The sequence below is a fragment of the Leuresthes tenuis genome, unplaced genomic scaffold, assembly GCF_036924035.1.
Source record: "Leuresthes tenuis unplaced genomic scaffold, fLeuTen1.0.hap1 SCAF_17, whole genome shotgun sequence".
In the NCBI taxonomy this organism is placed as follows: Eukaryota; Metazoa; Chordata; class Actinopteri; order Atheriniformes; family Atherinopsidae; genus Leuresthes; species Leuresthes tenuis.
The window spans coordinates 1,468,553-1,493,976 of record NW_027325371.1 but is presented as its reverse complement, the minus strand read 5'-3'; the positions used below and the strand labels follow the sequence as shown (position 1 = coordinate 1,493,976).

At 44.1% G+C, this 25,424-nt stretch overlaps 1 protein-coding gene across 3 annotated transcripts; it reads left to right on the top strand.

The window, feature by feature from the left end:
• Positions 1 to 221: 221 nt before the first annotated feature.
• LOC140272710 (uncharacterized) lies at positions 222 to 20,260 on the top strand. Of its 3 annotated transcripts, XR_011907971.1 has the most exons (6): positions 222 to 554; positions 10,286 to 10,560; positions 12,294 to 12,583; positions 12,873 to 13,005; positions 13,111 to 17,781; positions 17,819 to 20,260. XR_011907971.1 is itself a non-coding variant. In XM_072368117.1 (5 exons), exons 2-5 carry the CDS (start codon positions 10,335 to 10,337, stop codon positions 13,125 to 13,127), a joined length of 666 nt encoding a protein of 221 aa, XP_072224218.1. In that variant the 5' UTR covers positions 222 to 527; positions 10,286 to 10,334; the 3' UTR covers positions 13,128 to 20,260. The 3 variants fall into 3 exon arrangements, 2 of the variants coding, with proteins under 2 accessions (XP_072224218.1, XP_072224217.1); XM_072368117.1 differs by having other exon boundaries at positions 222 to 527; positions 13,111 to 20,260; XM_072368116.1 differs by having other exon boundaries at positions 13,111 to 20,260.
• Positions 20,261 to 25,424: the final 5,164 nt, after the last annotated feature.

Genomic DNA, 25,424 nt, shown 5'->3' with positions numbered 1-25,424 from the left:
CAGAACCTACTCAGAACCTACTCAGAACCACTCAGAACCACCCAGAACCACTCAGAACCTACCCAGAACCGCTCAGAACCACCCAGTAGCTGCTGTCAGGAGGGACCACAGCGAGCTTTTACTCTGACAGCTTGCTTTGAACTGACTTAACAGTGAGGGGTGGGATGGAGAAGAAAGCAGCGACTGTACTGCAAGTGCTGCCTCCTGCACACACACACACATGCACGCTCTCACACATGCACTCTCCCACACACGTGCACACTCCTCCCCTCCCTTTCGTTTCTTGCGGTGGAGCAGCAGACGGAGCTGCTGCAGTGACACTCTGCATCATCAGAACCAAACACACCGGGCGAAGCAGCCCCTCCACCTTCATTAAACCCTCAGATGCAGCAGATGCACCGTCCTGCCGCAGCTTTCTGCTGTTTTCAGTCCTGCTTTTCAGTCCCACATCACTGGATTGCAGCCCCTGCCTCTCCTGCAGAGACACAATGAGCCTCACCCTGCTGCTTCCTGTGGACTAGCGCCAGGTGAGCTCCTCGCGTTGCCCCCCTGAGGTGAGAAAACCCTTTAATTGCACATGTTGGTTGTAAAACGTGCGCCGGAGCCTCGGTGGGTGTGTCAGCTGCATCCCGTCTTTTGTCTGCGTGATGAATTTGGTGCATTTGCACAGCCAGACTCAGACATGTCCCTGCATCAGTGGAGTCGTGTTACTTTCATGATTTCACTCATTATTTTCATGTCTCAGGAGGGTTTCTGTCATGTTTCGGCTCAACTGTTCCAGTATTTTCCAACAACAGCAGCCAGAAGCCGGCCAGTCGGCATCAGTCTCGCTTTCATGAACAGTTTCATTTTATTTCAGTTATTTTCAAGTGTTTACGGTCAGATTTTCTACTGCTCAGCCTAAAATCTGTTTAAAAATGATGAAAAATGCTCACAGAGACAGATTCAGAGAGAAAGATTCAAGGCTTCCAACAGTCTATTCATCAAAATCCATTTTAAATAAGAACTTCAGTCGACTTAAGTGTGAAGTTTTTTACAAACAGTGTCAAACAGTAGATCAGGAGGTTCAACATCTACTCTGTGATTAAAGAAGAAGAAGAAGAAGAAGCTGAGTGTCTGAGGGCCGTTTCCTGAAAGCTTTTCGCTTTTTGATCAGAACAACAATCCAAAAAGATTCTTATTCAGACAACAGAAGGAGACTTTCTGCTGACTTTAGGATTAAAGTGTGGTTACAGGGGTGGAGGGGTGGAGGGGTGGAGGTGGCCCAATCAAAGCTCCACCCAGTGGCGCAGAACAATGGAACCACAGGGGCTCAGAGCTTGAAATCCTTCCAATCCATACAATGGATCTCTCTTCTCTAAGTTGCTGAGGAAACAACTCCACTGCAGGTTGAATTTTAATTGGGCTGCGTCATCGAGCTGCAGCTCTGAAGCTGTTTGGAGGCTCGTTTAAGGGTCACTGCTTCTAACCGATGACGTTCTTCCACTGAAGGCATTTACGGACGAAGGCGGAGCTTCTCAGTCATCCAGGTCACCTGATCCTCAGAGCTTAAATAAGAGCGACTGGGCTTCTTCTTCTTGGTTCTTGAAGATGTTTCACCTCTCGTCTTCTTCAGTTCTGAGCCCGGGAAACGACAGACTTCCCATTCCTGTTCTAACTGGTTCTAACTGGTTCTAACTGGTTCAAACTGGTTCAAATTGATTCAAACTGGTTCAAACTGGTTCTAACTGATTCAAACTGGTTCAAGCTGGTTCTAACTGGTTCGAACTGGTTCGAACTGGTTCAAACTGATTCTAACTGGTTCTAACTGGTTCTAACTGGTTCTAACTGGTTCAAACTGGTTCTAACTGGTTCTAATTGGTTCAAACTGGTTCTAACTGGTTCTAATTGGTTCAAACTGGTTGTAACTGGTTCAAACTGGTTCTAACTGATTCTAACTGTTTCTAATTGGTTCAAACTGGTTCTAACTGGTTCAAACTGGTTCTAACTGGTTTAAACTGGTTCAAACTGGTTCTAACCGCTTTCACAGCCTGAGAAGCCATAGCCGGGTTCTGCCCTTTTGATCCGACCCACAGGGACGTACCGGTGGCAGCTGATGAGCCACTGAAAAAACAACTTTGTGTTAATGTTAGAGGAAAGTTCTGATGATGTCACAATAATAAGCAGATGTTTGGGGTTGCGGACCTCTTTGTTATCGCCTTGACCACCAGAGTTTGGGTTTTTCTGCTGAAATGACCAACACCGGAGAACCCTGGAGCCCAGCTGGTGAGAAATGTGGCTCAGAAACTTTTTAAATGGGAGGACAGTCTGTCCTGAGTGTTTCCCAACGGGGCAGAAGTAACCAGAGAAGAAGAAATCTGTGCCAGCGAACTGGAGCTGACGCAGAACCCCACAGTGTTCTCCGAGGTGCTTGGCAGGCAGGTTCTGGAAGAACTTGGCAGCTTTCTGATTTATTTGGTCCCAGTGACTCTGGGCATATTTGGGTTATTTTCTGTATCCTCCCCTCTGACGGTTTCAGCTCCACCTGTCAGTGCTGGCACAGGTGGAGCTCTGTGATTGGCCCGTCCCAATGCCTCCTCAGGATTGGACGAGGTTGACCTTTGGTTGACCTTTGGTCAGCAGTTAGTTTGTAATCTGCGAGAACAGAGTTTATGTGGAGTTTTGATGAAGAATCGCTGTAAATATCTGCACTTTGGAGCAGTTCTGCAGGAGAGAGAAGCTCGAACCTTTTCTCCAGATTGTCATTAGTTCCTTTTTTTGTTCTTTGTTAGCAGAGTTCAGGGTTGTTGAGTTTTCTTTGTTGTTTGCTCTGCTCAGAAACTAATGAACCATCTTTTAAATTGTCTGTGAACCTCTCCTCGATGGACTGGACCGACTCAAAGATCTGGAACCAGGCAGGACTTAGACTTAGTCTTAGTTTTTACCTGCTAACACTAAGACGTACGCTAACATATCACAGATGTTTGTCTTTATAACCGCCGCTGTACTCGTGGTACGTTCAATGACAAATAGAAAAACAGGAATTTCTACTTTACAACTGGTAAAGAATTGAAAAACGTCTTTTAAAAGTCAAATTTCCTTGTCAGGAACTGAACTATATAACTAACGATGAGTTTTGATGTTAATATTACATTTTTTCCCCATTTCTGAGGTACAGTGAATGCAGCATGAAGTGAGATACGGATGGAAACTGAAAAATACGGAGCAATTTCTCACTAAAAGCTAAAAAAATCTAACTTTACTCATTTTCTTCTGATGATGTTTCCACACACACTTCAAACGAGAGGTTGCTGGTTCGAATCCCGTCCAATACAACCCTCAGTTTGACTTGATAAAAAATCTGTAAGAGACGAGAAAGCAGCCTGAATTATCTTAATTAAAATTAAAAAACGTTGTTGTCGTTAATTCTGTGGCTCAACGATGACAAATATACAAACTAATTAACATCAATACAACTCACAACAAGTATTTCTAAGCATTATTCATCTTTATCTGCCATAAAGCTTAATATTTTAATATCCGGGCCACATTTGAGGTGCTGGAAAAAGATCATTAAATCTTTAATGAAACGCTGACAGATCCCGGTTTGGGTCTAAACAGCCGACTCCCTCAGCAATTAACCTGCTGTTGCTTTTGTTCCTTTTTCAGTGGAAGGATTAACGGCAGCAGCATCTTAGCAGGAAGACACGACCATTAGAGCTCTGCTGCGGCTGCCTAATGACTGTCCTTTAATGACGTTTATTTCCGGTTGGGTTAGACCTCCATTTAGCTTCGGCTCAGAGTCGATGCAGATCTTAAAATAGCAGACTGGTCTTCTATTCTATAGACCGGATGACTTAGAGTTGGGTTTCAGACCTTTAACTGGGGTAGAAACTTAGTGTTCAGCTGCACCTTCAGTCAGAAGCAAAGTTAAGACGCTTCATCATCACCGAGCGACGCCCAAACATCCATCCAGACGGAAATAAACGCACAAGAACAGCAGGTAACAGGTGAAACTGCAGCGAGCCCAGATGGGAACATCTGATAAACATCTGGAGAAAGTTTCAGGAGTGAATCCTCTGTCTCTGTTTGGTTTAAGGTGGTCAGAAAACTCAGTCCAGGCTGATTTAAGGCGGTATTTCTCACTGTTTTATGTAAACTGTGTCGGGAGTTAGTCTTTTAAAAATCTGTTGACCTGTGGGAGGGAAACAAAAAGGGACATTCAGACAGTTCTGGAGGCTTTTTGAGAGTCTGATCACATCTGCTGAGTGGACTCCCAGGTGGTCCATTCCTCTGTTTTCAGTGGTTCGAGGCCACCCTGCAGAACTGTTTTATCTTTTTATGATGTTGTCTGATGCAATCAGCTGCAGCTCCTTTAACAAAGTTTCCTGTGAGCCAATAAACTCTTTAACCAGTCCCAGGTGTTGTGTGGTCCAGGGCTGACCAAACCAGCCGATGAGTTGCTGCATTCATGGACAGAACAACAGACCTGAGACTTCTGCTCTGTGCCTCATCAGCTTTTGTTTTGACTCTGAAACCAGCAGCAAATATCCGAACATGCTTTTGTCCTCCTTGCTTTTATCTGCAGTGATACTCTCAGGAAGCACAGACTGAGCTGTCACAGAGCGAAGCAGCACTGCAGCGCTGAGTCCTCAGGGAAGAACGGACGAGTGATCGATCAAGTCCTGGCAGCTCATTACAATAGTCAGCATGTAAGTGCTGCACAGAGCCTTCTCCAAATCTGCTCTTTAGGAGGCAGCTCATCCTCCAGGCTGTCGCTGGGATCAATGCGGCCGGCCATTGATCAGAGGACTTTATGAAGCTGCTCAAACACAAGCACTCGGATACGTTCAGAGTGGAACTGGGTTCAGGTTTATTACATTTAAGAAGATCAAATGTGAGAGATTCCACTGCTGAATTCAAACTGCTGACAGGCTTCACCTGGTCCAGGTGTTTACAGCTGCTGACAGATATTTACGGGACTTCTTATTTGGGCTCATATGAAGAAAGGATTGTTTTCATAGTTTGGAAGCAACTGTTTAAGAGCTGAGAAGTGAGTTCTTCATGAGTTCTTCGTGAGTTCTTCGTGAAGTGTTCCTGAATTCTTCGTTAATTCTTTGTGAAGTCTTTATGAATTCTTTATGAAATCTTTGTGAATTCTTTATGAATTCTACGTGAATTCTTTATGAAATCTTTGTGAATTCTACGTGAATTCTTCGTGAATTCTTTATGAATTCTTCGTGAATTCTTCGTGAATTCTACGTGAATTCTTCGTGAATTCTTCGTTAATTCTACGTGAATTCTTTGTGAAGTCTTCGTGAATTCTTTGTGAAGTCTTCGTGAATTCTACGTGAATTCTTCGTGAATTCTTTGTGAATTCTTTGTTAATTCTTTGTGAAGTCTTTATGAATTCTTTATGAATTCTTCGTGAATTCTACGTGAATTCTACGTGAATTCTTCGTGAATTCTACGTGAATTCTACGTGAATTCTTTATGAATTCTTCGTGAATTCTACGTGAATTCTTCGTGAATTCTACGTGAATTCTACGTGAATTCTTCGTGAATTCTTCGTGAATTCTACGTGAATTCTTCGTGAATTCTTCGTGAAGTCTTCGTGAATTCTTCGTGAATTCTTCGTGAAGTCTTCGTGAATTCTTTGTGAAGTCTTTGCGAAGTCTTTGCGAAGTCTTCATGAATTCTTCGTTAATTCTTTGTGAAGTCTTTATGAATTCTTTATGAAATCTTTGTGAATTCTTTATGAATTCTACGTGAATTCTTTATGAAATCTTTGTGAATTCTACGTGAATTCTTCGTGAATTCTACGTGAATTCTTCGTGAATTCTTTATGAATTCTTCGTGAATTCTTCGTGAATTCTACGTGAATTCTTCGTGAATTCTTCGTTAATTCTACGTGAATTCTTTGTGAAGTCTTCGTGAATTCTTTGTGAAGTCTTCGTGAATTCTTCATGAATTCTACGTGAATTCTTCGTGAAGTCTTTATGAATTCTTCGTGAATTCTTCATGAATTCTTCGTGAATTCTTCATGAATTCTTCGTGAATTCTTCGTGAATTCTTCGTGAATTCTTCGTGAAGTCTTCGTGAATTCTTTATGAATTCTTCGTGAATTCTACGTGAATTCTTTGTGAAGTCTTCATGAATTCTTTGTGAATTCTTTGTTAAGTCTTCCTGAATTCTTCGTGAATTCTTCGTGAATTCTTCGTGAATTCTTCGTGAAGTCTTCGTGAATTCTTTATGAATTCTTCGTGAATTCTACGTGAATTCTTCATGAATTCTTCATGAATTCTTCCTGAATTCTTTGTTAAGTCTTCCTGAAGTCTTCGTGACGCTGTAACGCTGAGAAAAGCTCCTCTTGTGATAAATGTAGCAGAGCCACAACAACCTCTGACCATCAGCGGGCTTTATGGATGCTTTCTGTGGTATTTTATGTTGGTATTTCTGTGATAAGCTACAAATACGTGAAATTGAGTCGTTGGCCTCAGTTGGAATCTTCTCCTCCATTATTATTATTCCAGTGGTTCGCTGTGAATGTTCATTCAACAGCGGGATGATTGACAACGTAACGTTGCCTTCTCAATAGCTGACAAATGACAGGTTTGATGGTGTTTTTATTTCATGGAGGCGTTCTGAGTCTAAACTTCTGCTGTGACCAGTTTTAAAGGAAAAAACAATTCATTCTTCCTCCCACACAACAGACCAGGAGTCACAAACCTCAGCAGCAGGAAGCTGTTGAATCATTGCAATCAATCAGCAACCTGATCAACCCACACAGAAGCTGCAGATCGTTCTGGAAGACGTTCTTCTTCTTGCCCTTATGTAACATCAGGATTATCATGTTCTGACCTTTAATGGATCAGAAAACATCCCACCATGAGCTGCTTTTAGCCGCTGCTTTGGCTTCAGTTTCACATGCTAAAACTAATAAAAGCATGTAAACACCAGCTTTTTTCTGCCGTTGCTGTCTGTGAAACAGATTATGTCTGAAAAGTCAATCTTTACCTTCTGTATCCCATCAGAGAGACTTCCAGGCGTCCTCTGTTGCCTTCAGCCGGATTTAGTTTCCTCATCAGGGACCCGACACAGACGTCTGTTTCTGACAGCAAAGCTGAAAAAAGGCAATAACGCTCTTTCATTAGAGTGCCGCTGTTTTATTATCATCTCCCTTCTTTTTAATCAAATGACTCACTCCCAGTGTGACGGATTTAAAATAAAGCGGCAGCTGCTGTGGTAACTGTCTGCTTTATGTCTGCTCTGGCCAACTAGGATTTCATCTCTTAGCATCGTTTTCATGATTTCTGCATCTTCCCGTCTTCAACAACCAATCGGCCAAATGCCGCCAACTCCACTCCAACCACAAAGCTCACATGTCCTGCATTTATGGTTATGAGACTACTTTGTTTCTGGTTCTGGTTTCCTTCGCTGAAACCGCCTCCTTCTACGCTCTTGATGTGAGTAAAGACAACCTTTCACCAGTTTGGGGTTGCTTTTGATAATGTTTTTATTTCTCGTACTTTTTAAAGTTTAGGCTAAACATTTTCCTGGTTAGGTTTAGGACACCCCCCCGCTGCGTTGTTTGGAATGATGATGATGTCATTGTTGCTGTAGCAAACCGCCTCCTTCTACGCTCTTGATGTGAGTAAAGACAACCTTTCACCCCCCCAGTCCTTCACGTCGCTTTGAACTCACATGAAAACAGAGCTTTACACCAGTTTGGGATTTCTATTGATTATGTTTTTATGTCTCGTACTTTTTTAAGTTTAGGCAAAACATTTTCCTGGTTAGGTTTAGGACACCTTCCCGCTGCGTTGTTTGGAATGATGATGATGTCATTGTTGCTGTAGCAACGGACACTTGTGAACAGACTAAAGTTACCCTCTTGAATGTAAATGTAAATGTAATTTATTTATACAACCCTTTACAACAATCCATTTCGGGGTTTTACAGAAGATAATAAATAAAGAAAACATTAAGTACAAAACAATAAAATAACAGTAAACGCAATAAAATACAGCAAAATTGAATAAGAGAATATAAAACTTTCATCATACTACTGGGTATTAAAAGCCATCTGAAATAAGTATGTTTTTAGCCTAGATTTAAAGAGGCCCAGGTCAGAAATAAGATGCATCTGGGGGGGGGGGGCTTATTCCAGAGCCTGGGGGCAGCAGCAGAAAAGGCTCGGTCACCCCAGGGCTTGTATTTTAACCTGAACACTTCCAGAAAAAGTTGATTTGTTGACCTCAGAGCTCTGCCAGGGTTACGGACAGTTAAAAGCTCAGATAAATACGATGGGAAGAGGCCGTTAAGAGCTTTAAATCTGATGTTAAATAGATAGAAACCAGCTCTATTCAAGCTTTCCTCATCCATGGTTTCACCTTTGATTATCGGCTGCAGCTCGGAGTTGTTGTTTCTAAGAGCCTGAGCCAAATTAACAAGAGAAAACTGTTTCAAAGTGTTTGAAATGCAGCTTCTGCTCTATGTCTGATGATAGATTGATATTTTCATCCAACCCTGCATGTTTGTTAGCTTGTTTTTATAACAGCTCCAGAAGTACTTGTAGAGTTTGTGTGATGCTGGAGCTTTTCATCTGACAAACCGTTGATTTGAGCTCAGGTTTGAGGCTATTTAACTGGACCACCACCCTTATCCCGGTTTATATGTCTATGGACTGTGAGAAAAAACCTTCAAGACATCCTGCTGCCTCTAACTTCCTCTGTGGGGGGTCCTGGTCCATGTAAGTCCAGCTGAATTCACTGCTCAGACGCTGTCTTTAAGTTACTTTAATGGTGATTCTGTGGTTATAAAATCAGGATTTTATTAGCGCAGCGCGACAGTCTGGAAATGCTTTTAGTGAGCCGACATGTAGTCCAAATGGGCTGATTTTCAGTCGCAGTTTCTGACAAAAGAATCAGAAAAATCTGTGAATGAGAGCAGCTTCATGGGGAATTCAGCTGGATTAATATGAACTTTACTGTTTTTACTAAAAGATGCAGAAAGGTGGAAGTTTGGAGCATGAACAGAGCCTAAACTAACATGTTTACATGCATTTTAAAAGTCCAGTTTTGGCAGGATTAAGACAATAACTTAAGAGTTGAGTGATGGTGGAGACGGTGTCCTCGGGTGAAATAAAGCATCGTGTTTTCCTCCAGTTGATCAGAACTACGCTGTTACTGTAGCACAATTAAACCCTCGCTGTGTTCAATAAGTTCCAACATCAAAAGCTGAGTTTTTGAGCTGCTTCCATCCACCCCTGCATGCTGATATAAATAGTTATGGTGCTATGACTTGTTGCTCTTTATGAAGACTGTTTTATTATTACACCACTTTACGTACGGCCCAGTCTTTGGGGAATATTAAATGTGCATCATGACACACTTTCACAGGTGTGACTGAATGAAGGTTAATGGAAAAGTTACTCGATGAGAGACTAAATGCTGTCGATTTAACTGATTAAAACGATGTATCCGATGTGTTTAAATGTGATGCCAAGCGGTTCCTGACCGAACATCAACATGCTTTGAGTAAAAGCTTTATGTTATAGACCCGAGGTTACAAGAGACTGCAAACAAAGCTAATTATCGTCTGCAAAAACCCAGAATATTCTTAGTTTAATTCAATCACTAAAGCTCATATTATTTGATTTACATGGTCATGATTTCCCTGGTGACCCATCCAGGGTTTACCATTTTATGTTTCTTTTAGCAGACACTTTTATCCAAAGCAACTTACAGGTCGGCATGTAGGGGAAGGTCTTGCCTAAGGACCCCTACTGGAGGTAATACCAATAATATCATGCAGGGAATTTGAACTGAGGTCTCCCACATGGAAGGTGGCAATCATACCACTACACTATCCAGTCCCTACCGGGGGATGATATCCAGTACCGTTCCTCTCACCCAGTGAGGATGTAGTCCAGCCTCCCTATGGCGCACCAACTGGATAACGCTGGTATAGAAAAGAGCTGGATGGTCCTGATTTCATTTAGCGGTTGTTGGTAAAGTTGGGTATGAGGCAAATGTGTTGCAAACTGGACTCAGAAGACTCTTAGATGCATTAAAAGGTGTATAAACACTGAAGGTCACAGAAAAACCTGAGTCTTAATAAGCTGTTTTAGTCGTCCTTTCAAGAAAAGCGTTGGATTATACGTCTTTGTATGTAGACGTCTGTGTGAGATGAAGTATCTTTGGTCTGATAAATCAATCAATCACATGCCAAAACCATCTTTAAATGAGTTTCAAGGCAGCATCATATAAGCAGAGTGACTGATTCCGTGTCTAATCCTTTCCAGAGTGAGTGCTGCCTTCATCTTCACCATTTAGTGTTGTCTTCCCCGTCCGATGGCTACCAGCCCCAGCGCCGCCCCACAGTCCAGCAGCATGGAGGAGACCCAGCAGCAACACCAGCCAGGCAGCCTGCAACCAGAGGCAGAAGCTGCCCCCTCAGCCGTAACTTCTCAGCCTGCCAGCGCAGAGCAGCCGACCTCCACAACAGATGCTTCAGAAGCCAAACAAACAGAGGAGGTGATGGAGCACCTGACTGTGATCAGTGAATGCACGGAGACCAGTGAGTACACCTTCAAACGTCATCCACAAGTGGTGAAAGATAAGAGGCTAACTGAGTCCGTTACTTTGAGTTACTTTCTATTTATCAGTCTCATAGTCCACGACAACAAGGACCTCGAGTCCATATTGTTAACAAATGCTAATTCATAACTGCAGATCCATCCATCGGAGGTTGAACAGGCTGTAAGGTACGTCTGGACTGCCTTACTTGGCCTGTTACAGTTTTAACTGAGCCCTAAATAGGTGGAAGAAAAAGGATGAAGGCCACACAGCAAGCTGGACTTCATGTCCCAAACATAAGAAAATGGCAGCCAATCAGTGATGCTGTATAAGGTCTAAAGCTTAAAACGTAATAAATGTTGGATAAATGTCTTTATTTCTGGCCCTTTTATCCCTGGAATATTACTGGTCGAATGCCCCGCTGCCTGGCTGTGGTAAGTGGAAATATCATGAGCCACAGTTACAAAACGGCAACGTGACACTTTCCCATAGACCTGTGCTGGGGTGTGCTGTCCTTCTGTTGAAGTGACTGCATCTCGGTGTTGTTTGATGGCAACAATGATGCAGTACAATTTAAATATGAGAGATTTTGTGAGCTATAGTGAAGATTCAACGTGAAAAAAGAAGGAAGAGAAGAAAGATGATGTTGGAAGACGATCCATAAATGTTCAGCACTGCAAATCCCAACCTGAAGGTACCAGGTATGCTCAAATGTAATACTTCCCTACCAGGCCTGCTTTTCCTGGTTAGTCTAGCATACAATATATATATATATATATATATTTCCAACCTGAATAAGCCAGTAAATCATTTCTTTGTGAAGATATGGCTGTGTAGTGATGTTCCTACCATGGCATGTAGCCTCGTATTTAAACTGCCTTGTATTTCTTGTATGTTTCGGTGTCTGCGACTCCAGTCCAACACCAAGTGGTTTGCTATGTTTGCACATTTAATTGCAAATGCAGGTGCTAAGTCCCTTGAGAAAGTTCCTGCATTTGAAACACAGCTTTTTCAACTGGAGAAAAGCATTGCTGGTAGGTTAGATGTGCATTCTTAGGAGTATTCAGTGTGTGTGAAGCCATTTTAAGCTCAAAATGCTTGATATTAAACTGTATATTAAACATATTCTAGATTTTAGTTTCAGTCTAAAGTCCTTGCTCAGCCTGAGGGAAGTGGGGGCTTGTCAAGGATCAGTTGAACTTTTTAGAGGAGACTCAGCTTGGGTGGCTGTATTTCCCTTCCATCAAACACTTGTATGTTTTATTGCCGTCCATTTTCTGCCACCTGTGGAGCAACAGTCTGAGCAGAGATTCCCAGACTTCCTTCCCCTTGGTCACCTCCTCCAGCTCTTTCCGTGAGACACCGAGTCATTCTGAAGCCAGATGGGAGATATAAACCCTCCACTGATTCCTAGGACCTCATCCTAGGAGGACGTATCATAAGGACATCTAATCAGATGCTCAAACCACCTCGATTGGCCAATTTGTTACAGAACAGGAGTAACTCTGCTCTGAGACAGTCCTGAATAACTGAGCTCTCACCCTGTCTTTATGGGTTAACCCAGGACTCATCACACTGCTGTTTCTTTTGATTGCAATTCTGTGGTTTTAAGGTTTAAAGTGGCATCAAGCTGGGTAAACTGTTAGATACGAAGTATGTTTAGCTTTTACTAAAGCAGTAATTAGTAGTAGTGCTTTTATTTACACACAGATGCCTCTCTTTGCTGTCTTGCAGGTAACGGCATCGCTCCCGTGATGGCTGAAACATCCCCCACAGTGTCCTCTGTGTCGCCCAAGCTGCATGCTAAGCCTGGCGGCCATTTTAACGGCCGGCCCACCTTGGGCAGCCGGTCTGGCTCGTTGGCGGCGGGCTCCCCCAGGCCCTCGCTCACCCGCCAGCCCAGTGCAATCACAGAGGCTACTGCGGATGGATCCAAGCCCAGGGACTACCTGTTCCTCGCCATCCTGTCCTGCTTCTGCCCGCTGGTACCCATAAACATCGTAGCCCTCACCTTTTCTGTAATGGTACGACTTCAGACTTTTTCTAAGGAAAAGGCAAAGAAATCCCACTTTGACTTCAAATCTGTGAAAAAGATATCGAAAGGCATCAAACTATCATGGGATACAGTCGAAAGTTTCAGATGAATTGACCCTAGGAAGTTGGAAACAACAGCATGTACGTCGATAGACTGAAAGCTGTGACGTGTCATCAGCTTTTCAGGCTGTGCAAACTGCTGTCTCACAAACTAATACTATGAACCATTTGTGCTTAAAGCTTCCCTTGACTGATCAACATTTCTTCATCTCCTATCAGTCTCGAAACAGTCTGCAGCAAGGCAACGTGGACGGAGCTCGCCGTTTGGGCCGCAACGCCATGGTGCTGTCGGTTGTCTCCATTTTAGGAGGAATTGCTATCATCGCTGCAGCCATCGCTCTGAACTGGGGATGTGAGTAGCAGCTAATGCTAATGCCTAATGCTCAAACTGTGATTATCCTTTTGAGCTTTTCTTGAATTCAGCTTTTGACTTTCTTTCATGTCTGTCTCTTTCCAGTAATATTAAAATCCTGAATGAAACCAGCCAGCGAGACGAAACCATCTCCACGACCGTATTTAAACCGACATGATGACACACTATCGTTCTCTAACACCCTCACCAGATGAAACCCATGATATTCTGCTCCGGTTCTTCGCTGTTGTTTGTTTCTGCACGATGATGAGCATGGTCTGCCTGAAGCTCTACCTCCAACACAACCGACCGACCCAGTCCCGACACAACGTCTGATTCGGAGCAGGAGGGAAGGATTGATCCCATGATGCTCATTTCATTCTGTGGTAGCGGCTTATCTCCTCTTCAGACTCTTTTTCTTTCAGAGACTGATGTTTGTCTCTTTGGAAAATGGATTACACAAACTCGAGTGCACGTGAGCTTTATGTTTGATGCCAAAAAACCTAAAAGTCTGTCTCAGCTGAACTGAAACTATTGGATGTTGCTGCTGAGCGGAGGACGGACAGAAAGGACGAACGCAGGGTTCTGTTCAACAAGAAAATGGAGAATGAGTTTCATCACACCAACGCAGCGATGCCATGAAGTAATGTCATGGTTATCCTGTCTTCCACTGGGTTTACAGCTCAACCTCATCATGTTGTTGCTTCTGTTCTGTGTTAAAAAGTAGGGACTTCAGATCATAATCAGCTGTAAAAGCATCCAAATCCCTGCTGTTTGAAAAGCCGCAGAGCTTCCCTTCTGTCCCACGGTTTTTAGAGAGGAGATGCTCTGCTGCAGCTGTAACTGATTCCAGGTCAGTCTCTCAGCGTCAGCCATATTTAATTATTCTGTCGGACCACAGCGTCTCCACTTACAAGTGATGGGCAGGTTCATTTTAATCCCCGTGATCTCCAGGACTTCTATTAATTTAGGCAGTTAAGGTTACATTGGCTCTGCACATTTCGACTCCCTCTGAGTGTGGATCGATTTTCCTCCCGACTGCTTCGGTTCGCGCTGCAGCTGCTTTAAACCCGGACTGCTGAGCTTTCACTCTCTTCAGTTTCTTTACTCTCAAAGGTTCTCAAAAAAAAAGTAAAACCCTGAGTCAGTGCTCTCAAACTTTTACTACTTTTGTCCCAGTTGCTTCCTCCGTATTTACAGCTTTTTAGTAAATTAACTTTTGTTTTTTGTGCCCAAATTGGCGTCAACCAAACCTTTAGAAAAACCTGCTGCCTACAAAAGTTTCAGCAGTTCCCTACTTTCGAGCTGGATTTCCATCCAAATGCGTCACAAATAAATAATTAATACAATGCAGATAAATGCACGTTTCCATCCACCACTGTAATGCGATAAAATGCATCACAATTACTGCCATCTAGTGGCCAAACTGGGGATAGCAGTCATCTAAGATGCTGTCCACCCACTATCTAACAGTAAACTGGATCTATATCTTTTAGCGAGAGTTATCTGTTAATGAAAAAAGGCTAAAGTGTGGTTAAAAATGTAACTTTTTTGGTATGAAGAGGTTATTTTACTGTGAAAAAAGTAAATCTCACTAAAATATGGGCAGAGTTTTATCAGTCAGATTAACCATGATGGATGGAAACGGTGATGAATCTGCACTAATTCTCTTAAACGTTGTCTGACCATCAGGTAAATGATTTAACTGTTGGATAACAGTTAGGTTTGCACTGCATGATCAGGCATTTCACTTCATAGTTCCCATGAAATTGCCTGTTTTTACTCTGCAAACACTTCCTGTAAAAACAGAAGCTGCAGATGAAACCCGAACCCTCAGCAAAAAGCCTCGTCTGCTCTGATAGGCCAGCTCCAGACTCCGCCCACATTCACTGAAAGCCACATTTGGAAAGTTTTGTCTAATATAGCATAAAGAACACCAAACAACGATGTAATTGGTCAGAAATCAGCATGCATGTGCAGCTGAAACCTGCAGCTTCAGCAGTTTTATTAATTAATTAAACATTAATATAAAGGTTTGTGCTGACTGTGCCAAGTTCATGTGAAAATATCCACGGCGCAGTGCGGCTCCTGGTGCCAAATGGTTGTTTAAGAATCCTAGAATCTGTATTTTTACTCTTCAAACATTTCAGCACCATTTGAAAAACTGTGACGCTCTGGCTGCGATGTTTGATTCTCACAGAAAACCTCGAGCGACGCTCGTCTTTCAGCGACGTGCCAATTAACGGAGTCCGACCAGCACATAGCAGCCGTCAGCCGGTCTGAAGTGAAGCTGGTTGAGTTGAAGCGGTTTGAGTTGAAGCGGTTTGCGTTGAAGCGGTTTGAGTTGAAGCGGTTTGCGTTGAAACAGTTTGAGTTGAAACGGTTTTAATTGAAGCGGTTTGTGTTGAAGCGGTTTGAGTTGAAACGGTTTGAGTTGAAACGGTTTGCGTTGCAAGCGGTTCGCGTTGAAACGGTTTGAGTTGAAACGGTTTGAGTTGAAACGGTTTTAATTGAAGCGGTTTGTGTTGAAGCGGTTTGAATTGAAACGGTTTGAGTTGAAGGGGTTTAAATTGAAGCGGTTTGCGTTGAAGCGGTTTGCGTTGAAGAAGTTTAAATTGAAGCGGTTTGCGTTGAAGCGGTTTGCGTTGAAGCGGTTTGAGTTGAAGCGGTTTGAGTTGAAGCGGTTTGAGTTGAAGCGGTTTGTGTTGAAACGGTTTGCGTTGAAACGGTTTGAGTTGAAACGGTTTGCGTTGAAACGGTTTGCGTTGAAGCGGTTTGAGTTGAAGCGGTTTGAGTTGAAACGGTTTGCGTTGAAACGGTTTGAGTTGAAGCGGTTTGCGTTGAAGCGGTTTGCGTTGAAGCGGTTTGAGTTGAAGCGGTTTGAGTTGAAGCGGTTTGCGTTGAAGCGTTGACAGACTCTTTGTGGCAGACTGTTGTGGGGAAACGTTGAGGAAATAAGCTGCTATGGAATAAAAGCATCTCCTATAACCCGTGCATGTTTACAGAACTTCTTACAGAATGCTTTTACATATGACTGCAGCCTCATTTAGCATCAGAGCTAGCTGAGGAACACTGTAAATAGATACTATGAGAAATTAAAGACAACCTCTTATTCGTTTCCATCTGTGATGAAAGCAGTTGGTCCGGTCCGGTCAACGATCAGAACCATCAGAGTTCAGAGGGGCGGTCGGAGGACGGCGAGCGTCTCGTGACGCTGCGATCGTGTCACATGGGACGTTTATCGGGAGAATGATCCAGTCGGTTGTTTGATGACTGAAACGCTGTGCACCATTCTTATCGAATACGGATTTCACGCCTCAAAGTCCAGTTTTTTCATCGGTGCATGATGCAGTCATAAAAACGCAGTCACTCCTCTACTCTGTGTAGCATGCCTCTTTACTAACTACATTATGCAAATAAAGAAAAAGCTGCCGCTGTGTCAGTACGGATGCTATCTTTCCTGAGTTGTTGCCATGGTTTTGAATGGACTGTGCTTGCGCTACCTCTCAGAGTTGCCTACAGTATTTATTCTACTGCTTTTCTCTTCAATGATGACTGTTAAATCTCTCGTGCTTCAGTTGGCTGTTCCACTGCTAACATTGTAACTACGATATGAACGTGCAGGTTTGTTTGGTGAATTCACACAAATTATTCATCTCCAGGTCAACAGGCACATGTTGTGTACATAGAAAGAGAGAATATGTGAAATATTTCCAGCATCGTGTTGTTTTCTGTTCCACCGAGAAAGGAAAAGTCCTCAGGAGGGTTTTGGTAACCAGCAATCATCTTTACACTTGGTGAAATCAACAAATTTGTGATGTTTTAATCATATTGGAAAAGTCAACCAGCGTTTTCTGGGATTTAGCAGCTGAACAGACTGTGACAGAAATATTGAAGCAGCTGAGAAATATGGTGAAATGTTAGTTCTAAAGTTTGTAGAACGCTTTAACAGCCTGAGATACATGTTCTGCAGCTCTGAGTTTTCTTTATATGAGACCAGTTTGGGTTACAGAAGCACTGATGTCTGTTAACACAAGATTGAGCTCAGGAACAGGAATCCCTCCAGTCCTCTAAGTTAGGGTTTCTTCCTGTAACTACAGGAGAAAGTTGCCCAACTTTTTAGTGTCCAAACCAAGGACCAACACCTGATTCTAGCCCATAAAACTTTAAAGTAGTCCGGTCTGACTGGTCCAGACGATGTAAATCTACATCAGTTCAACCAAATCTCATGAAGGAAGCTGTAATAGCTCCATCTGACTGAAGTTAAGTTTTCCTTACTCTGTATCATACATAGATTCCGCTCAGCTTATCTTCTTCATCAGCTGGGGTCCTCCAACACAATGACGTCCATTTCCCAAGTCCTGTTAGCGTTGAATTGGCCCCAAACTCTTAAAGGAGGTGATAGTAAAAGGCATTACTTTATGGTCTGTTGGGTTAGGGTTAGGGTTGATCCCCTAAACACAAAGATCAATCCAAGGGATAACCCATTCAAAACTCATGTATGTTTTCAGCAGCTGTTCACATTCACTCGAGGTCAGACTGCAACCCTGGGTTCATGCTGCTCCCCCTTTAGTTGAGGTGTTTGGGACGGTCCAGCAGGCCCTAGTTGCATCCTTAGTGTCTGGTTAGTTGTGTATTTAGTGCACATCTACATGGGAAGCCCAATTCATCCCTCGCTTACGTTTGTCATGTTCTAAACTTAGTAGAGTTTGTCCAAAATGTCCTGGCTGGATTTCATGTTTAGGGTCAGGATAGAAGTTAGGGTTAGGATTAGAGGCTAGGGTTAGGATAGAAGCTAGGGTTAGGATTAGAGGCTTTGGTTAGGGTAGAAGTTAGGGTTAGGATAGGATTTAGGGTCAGGGTAGACGTTAGGGTTAGGATGGAATTTAGGGTCAGGATAGACGTTAGGGTTAGGATAGAATTTAGGGTCAGGATAGACGTTAGGGTTAGGATAGAATTTAGGGTCAGGATAGACGTTAGGGTTAGGATAGGATTTAGGGTCAGGATAGACGTTAGGGTTAGGATAGAATTTAGGGTCAGGATAGACGTTAGGGTTAGGATAGAATTTAGGGTCAGGATAGACGTTAGGGTTAGGATAGGATTTAGGGTCAGGATAGACGTTAGGGTTAGGATAGAATTTAGGGTCAGGATAGACGTTAGGGTTAGGATAGAATTTAGGGTCAGGATAGACGTTAGGGTTAGGATAGAATTTAGGGTCAGGATAGACGTTAGGGTTAGGATAGAATTTAGGGTCAGGATAGACGTTAGGGTTAGGATAGGATTTAGGGTCAGGATAGACGTTAGGGTTAGGATAGGATTTAGGGTCAGGATAGACGTTAGGGTTAGGATGGAATTTAGGGTCAGGATAGACGTTAGGGTTAGGATGGAATTTAGGGTCAGGATAGACGTTAGGGTTAGGATGGAATTTAGGGTCAGGATAGACGTTAGGGTTAGGCTAGGATTTAGGGTCAGGATAGACGTTAGGGTTAGGATAGGATTTAGGGTTCGGATTAGAGGCTAGGGTTAGGATAGAAGCTAGGGTTAGGATTAGAGGCTTGTAATTGGTCAGAAAGCCCTCATACATTTTCATGTCAGGAGTGGAGTGATGGTTAGATACAGGATTAATCCTCAGTAACCTATTTAAGGACCAGCAGGTGTTTTTCTTGTTTATTATTAACCCTAACCCCTAACCCCCTTTTGATGGTCGATTCCTGGGATCAGTCCTTTATCTAACTTATGGTGATAAAGAGGTTCGGAGGTTGAAATATGTTTACACTGTCGGTTTTACTGGTTACAAATGTAGCTCGTGGCTCACAGGAAGCGTATTTTTCTACTGTCCCCATTCCCGTCAAGTCCCACAAACACTGCGTAAACAGCTTATAAACTGCTAAGAAACAGCTTATAAAAGCTTATAAACAGCTTATAAACAGCTTATGAACTGCTTATAAACAGCTTATAAACGGCTTATAAACTGCTTATAAACTGCTTATAAAAAGCTTATAAACTGCTTATAAACAGCTTATAAACGGCTTATAAACTGCTTATAAAGAGCTTATAAACTGCTTATAAACTGCTTATAAAGAGCTTATAAACTGCTTATAAACAGCTTATAAAGAGTTTTAGGAACCCCAACCGTAACGTTGGTGTAGGAGACAGGTAGTCCTCCTCAGCTTCATCTGATTAAAGAATAAAGTCTTATGTTCCCTAAACAATCTGTTGCAAGGACTCGCCTCTGTATCTCAGGTAAGGAATAGTATCACCCTCTATTTCCGGTAAACTTTAACCATCCTAACAGCAGTCTGAATCTGAATCTGCTAAATAAAATGAGCTGTTCATAGAATGGAGTGAATCTGGAAAAGCTGCTTGGGTTTTCAGTTGTTTGGGATGTTTTAAGAGTTAAATATATGCTGTAATCAAACTGAGGAATGATTCTACATTAGAGCAGGATTTATACATGTATGAGCATTAATTAATGCTTTTTCTTACTGGTATTTTTGTAGAAACACTTCTGATTTCAATCATAAAGTGTGAAAACCTTCTGAAGGACTTTTCCTTTCCTCTCCATGTTGTTTGATGCTGTATTCAGTGACATTTGATGCTGTATTCAGTGACAGACGGTTCATTTGATGCTGTATTCAGTGACATTTGATGCTGTATTCAGTGACAGACGGTTCATTTGATGCTGTATTCAGTGACATTTGATGCTGTATTCAGTGACAGACGGTTCATTTGATGCTGTATTCAGTGACAGACGGTTCATTTGATGCTGTATTCAGTGACAGACGGTTCATTTGATGCTGTATTCAGTGACAGACGGTTCATTTGATGCTGTATTCAGTGACAGACGGTTCATTTGATGCTGTATTCAGTGACATTTGATGCTGTATTCAGTGACAGACGGTTCATTTGATGCTGTATTCAGTGACAGACGGTTCATTTGATGCTGTATTCAGTGACAGACGGTTCATTTGATGCTGTATTCAGTGACAGACGGTTCATTTGATGCTGTATTCAGTGACAGATGCTTCATTTGATGCTGTATTCAGTGACAGACGCTTCATTTGATGCTGTATTCAGTGACAGACGCTTCATTTGATGCTGTATTCAGTGACATTTGATGCTGTATTCAGAGACAGATGCTTCATTTGATGCTGTATTCAGTGACAGATGCTTCATTTGATGCTGTATTCAGTGACAGACGCTTCATTTGATGCTGTATTCAGTGACATTTGATGCTGTATTCAGAGACAGATGCTTCATTTGATGCTGTATTCAGTGACAGATGCTTCATTTGATGCTGTATTCAGTGACATTTGATGCTGTATTCAGTGACAGACGGTTCATTTGATGCTGTATTCAGTGACAGACGCTTCATTTGATGCTGTATTCAGTGACAGACGCTTCATTTGATGCTGTATTCAGTGACAGATGCTTCATTTGATGCTGTATTCAGTGACATTTGATGCTGTATTCAGAGACAGATGCTTCATTTGATGCTGTATTCAGTGACAGATGCTTCATTTGATGCTGTATTCAGTGACAGACGGTTCATTTGATGCTGTATTCAGTGACAGACGGTTCATTTGATGCTGTATTCAGTGACAGACGGTTCATTTGATGCTGTATTCAGTGACAGACGGTTCATTTGATGCTGTATTCAGTGACATTTGATGCTGTATGATTTGCACCACTTTATCGTTTCCAGTCTTGCTGTAAATGCTCTTCTGATCTTTGTATTTTTATATTTACATTCTCCTTCTCTGGATCTCTTTTGTATTTAACCTCCTGTTTGTGATGCTCGGTATAACCTGCTTGTCTTTACTTTCCAGCAGCCAGGTGTGAGGATGCTGTGAGCATGAATGGAGCGTCAGTGGACTTCATTAAGTACCCCTTATTATCGATCGCTGTCTCCTGACACGGACTCTCTGTGCCTGTGCATGCCTTAAACTGATTGCTTCATGGAGCATACTGAATGAATATGGGTGTACACCATGCATTTATCAGATACATTGTTGATCTTCACTGCTGTTGAGTATTTCTTCATGTTTTAGGGGAATAAATCCCGGTTAAATACGAGCTCCTCCGAGTCTGCAGGCTCATGAATCCACCAACACTTTTACTGGCAGCACTGCTGGAAGCCATCCAGAAGAAATAAATCCATCCTCAGTGTCCTCAAGGACACCAAAGACCGTCACAAAGCTGTAAAATCTGTTCCGGGAAGCTTATTGAAAGTGTCTCACACCGACCTCACAGCTGCTCGTTCATTTAGTCGTGAAAAGCTTTCCCACCAGCCACTGGTTTAAGATTTTTCAGCAGAATTCTTGTTGGAAAGTTTACAAACTCTGAAATAAAATGATTTCTGCAGGATGTTTGACCCAAATATGCTGCTATTTTACTCAAAATATATATAAGTTAGCAGTTAGCCGTAAGTTAGCAGTTAGCCGTAAGTTAGCAGTTAGCTGTGAGTTAGCAGTTAGCTGTAAGTTAGCAGGTAGCTGTAAGTCAGCAGTTAGCTGTAAGTTAGCTGTTAGCTGTGAGTTAGCAGTTAGCTATGAGTTAGCAGTTAGCCGTAAGTTAGCAGTTACCTGTGAGTTAGCAGTTAGCTGTAAGTTAGCAGTTAGCAGTAAGTCAGCAGTTAGCCGTGAGTTAGCAGTTAGCTGTAAGTTAGCAGTTAGCAGTAAGTCAGCAGTTAGCTGTAAGTTAGAAGTTAGCTGTAAGTTATGTAGTTCTATGTAGCTTGTTAAATCTTCATTTGTAAGTCGCTTTGGATAAAAGCGTCTGCTAAATACATAAACATAAGTTAGCAGTTAGCTGTAAGTTAGCAGTTAGCTGTAAGTCAGCATTTAGCTGTAAGTTAGCAGTTAGCTGTAAGTTATGTAGTTCTATGTAGCTTGTTAAATCTTCATTTGTAAGTCGCTTTGGATAAAAGCGTCTGCTAAATACATAAACATAAGTTAGCAGTTAGCTGTAAGTTAGCAGTTAGCTGTAAGTTAGCAGCAGATGCTAGCAAACAATGCTTTCTCGTCAGCAGTAATGGACCAAGCCGGAGATGTGCACAGCGTAACTCGTAGTAATGCAGGTGAACCGTTAATTACTGCGTTTAAACATTTTGGATATATTAACCTCATTAAACAGTTGTACCTGGAGACCTCCATCTTTATCAGAAACATGCCGATAATGTCTCCAAATCCGAGACTACGGTTCTCAGCTGGAAGGGGGTGGAACGCTCTCTCCGGGTCGGGAATGAGATCCTTCCCCAGGTGGAGGAGTTCAAGTATCTCGGGGTCTTGTTCACAGTGAGGGACGAATGCAGCGTGAGATTTACGGCGGATCGGTGCAGCGTCTGCAGTGATGCTGCACCGACCCGTCGCTGTGAAGAAGGAGCTGAGCCAGAAGGCGAAGCTCTCTATTTACTGGTCAATCTACGTTCCCATCCTCACCGATGGTCACGAGCTGTGGGTAGAGACTGAAAGAACGAGATCGCGAATACAAATGGCTGAAATGGGTTTCCTCCTCAGGGTGTCTGGGCTCTTCCTAACCGGGGGCTCACAGCAAAAGCAGCGTGAGCGGCCAGCTGCCATTCATTTTCATTTCATTTTCAATGTAAGCTGGCGTCGATGAGCGGCCGGCGTTGTGAGCTTCATGAGCTTCATGAGCTTCATGAGCTTCAAGAGTTGAGAAAGGCTCAACTTTATGCAAATGAGCAGTGACGCGACGCGACGACAGCCAATTAGGGCCGATCTGGATTCCGAAGGCGGAAAAAAGGCGGGAAAAAAGGCGAAAAAAAGGTGGAAAAAGGCGGGAAAAAGGTGGAAAAAAGCGGAAAACGGCAGAGTGCAAACACAAAGAAACACAAAGAAGGCCCAGAGTACGATCCACGGTGAAAGAGGGAACCGACGTATGGATGGATTATTATATATATCTGCTAGTTGCTATACATATAAGCCCCGCCCCTTTGGCCTTCGGCTGTGGTCGCTCACAACGCTTTTGGTGTGAGCCCCCGGTTAGAGATAGGGTGAGAAGCTCAGTCATCCGGGAGGGGCTCGGAGTAGAACCGCTGCTCCTCCGCATCGAGAGGAGTCAGATGAGGTGGCATCTGGTTAGGATGCCTCCTGGAGGCCTCCCTGGGGAGGTGTTCTGGGCCCGTCCCACTGGGAGGAAACCCGGGGAAGACCCAGGACACGTTGGAGAGACTATGGCCTGGGAACGCCTCGGGGTCCCCCCGGAAGAGCTGGAGGAAGAACTGGAGGAAGAGCTGGAGGAAGAGCTGGAGGAAGAGCTGGAGGAAGAGCTGGAGGAAGAGCTGGAGGAAGAACTGGAGGAAGAACTGGAGGAAGAGCTGGAGGAAGAACTGGAGGAGCTGGAGGAAGAGCTGGAGGAAGAGCTGGAGGAAGAGCTGGAGGAAGAACTGGAGGAAGAACTGGAGGAGGAGCTGGAGGAAGAGAGCTGGAGGAAGAGCGGGAGGAAGAACTGGAGGAAGAGCTGGAGGAAGAGCTGGAGGAAGAACTGGAGGAAGAACTGGAGGAAGAGCTGGAGGAAGAGCTGGAGGAAGAGCTGGAGGAAGAGCTGGAGGAAGAACTGGAGGAAGAACTGGAGGAAGAGCTGGAGGAAGAACTGGAGGAGCTGGAGGAAGAGCTGGAGGAAGAGCTGGAGGAAGAGCTGGAGGAAGAGCTGGAGGAAGAGAGCTGGAGGAAGAGCTGGAGGAAGAACTGGAGGAAGAGCTGGAGGAAGAGCTGGAGGAAGAACTGGAGGAAGAGCTGGAGGAAGAGAGCTGGAGGAAGAGCTGGAGGAAGAGCTGGAGGAAGAGCTGGAGGAAGAGCTGGAGGAAGAACTGGAGGAGGAGCTGGAGGAAGAGAGCTGGAGGAAGAGCTGGAGGAAGAACTGGAGGAAGAGCTGGAGGAAGAGCTGGAGGAAGAACTGGAGGAAGAGCTGGAGGAAGAGAGCTGGAGGAAGAGCTGGAGGAAGAGCTGGAGGAAGAGCTGGAGGAAGAGCTGGAGGAAGAACTGGAGGAAGAGCTGGAGGAAGAGCTGGAGGAAGAACTGGAGGAAGAACTGGAGGAAGAGCTGGAGGAAGAGCTGGAGGAAGAACTGGAGGAGCTGGAGGAAGAGCTGGAGGAAGAGCTGGAGGAAGAGCTGGAGGAAGAACTGGAGGAAGAACTGGAGGAGGAGCTGGAGGAAGAGAGCTGGAGGAAGAGCTGGAGGAAGAACTGGAGGAAGAGCTGGAGGAAGAGCTGGAGGAGCTGGAGGAAGAGCTGGAGGAAGTACTGGAGGAAGAACTGGAGGAAGAGCTGGAGGAAGAGCTGGAGGAAGAGCTGGAGGAAGAACTGGAGGAAGAGCTGGAGGAAGAGCTGGAGGAAGAACTGGAGGAAGAGCTGGAGGAAGAGCTGGAGGAAGAACTGGAGGAAGAACTGGAGGAGGAGCTGGAGGAAGAGAGCTGGAGGAAGAGCTGGAGGAAGAGCTGGAGGAAGAGCTGGAGGAAGAGCTGGAGGAAGAACTGGAGGAAGAGCTGGAGGAAGAGCTGGAGGAAGAACTGGAGGAAGAACTGGAGGAGGAGCTGGAGGAAGAGAGCTGGAGGAAGAGCTGGAGGAAGAACTGGAGGAAGAGCTGGAGAAAGAGCTGGAGGAGCTGGAGGAAGAGCTGGAGGAAGAACTGGAGGAAGAACTGGAGGAGGAGCTGGAGGAAGAGAGCTGGAGGAAGAGCTGGAGGAAGAGCTGGAGGAAGAGCTGGAGGAGCTGGAGGAAGAGCTGGAGGAAGAACTGGAGGAAGAGCTGGAGGAGCTGGAGGAAGAGCTGGAGGAAGAACTGGAGGAAGAGCTGGAGGAAGAGCTGGAGGAAGAACTGGAGGAAGAACTGGAGGAGGAGCTGGAGGAAGAGAGCTGGAGGAAGAGCTGGAGGAAGAACTGGAGGAAGAGCTGGAGGAGCTGGAGGAAGAGCTGGAGGAAGAACTGGAGGAAGAGCTGGAGGAAGAGCGGGAGGAAGAGAGCTGGAGGAAGAACTGGAGGAAGAGCTGGAGGAAGAACTGGAGGAGCTGGAGGAAGAACTGGAGGAAGAGCTGGAGGAAGAACTGGAGGAGGAGCTGGAGGAAGAGAGCTGGAGGAAGAGCTGGAGGAAGAGCTGGAGGAAGAGCTGGAGGAAGAGAGCTGGAGGAGGAGCTGGAGGAAGAACTGGAGGAAGAGCTGGAGGAAGAGCTGGAGGAGCTGGAGGAAGAGCTGGAGGAAGAACTGGAGGAAGAGCTGGAGGAAGAGCTGGAGGAAGAGCTGGAGGAAGAGCTGGAGGAGCTGGAGGAAGAGCTGGAGGAAGAGCTGGAGAAAGAACTGGAGGAAGAACTGGAGGAAGAGCTGGAGGAAGAGTTGGAGGAAGAACTGGAGGAAGAACTGGAGGAAGAGCTGGAGGAAGAGTTGGAGGAAGAACTGGAGGAAGA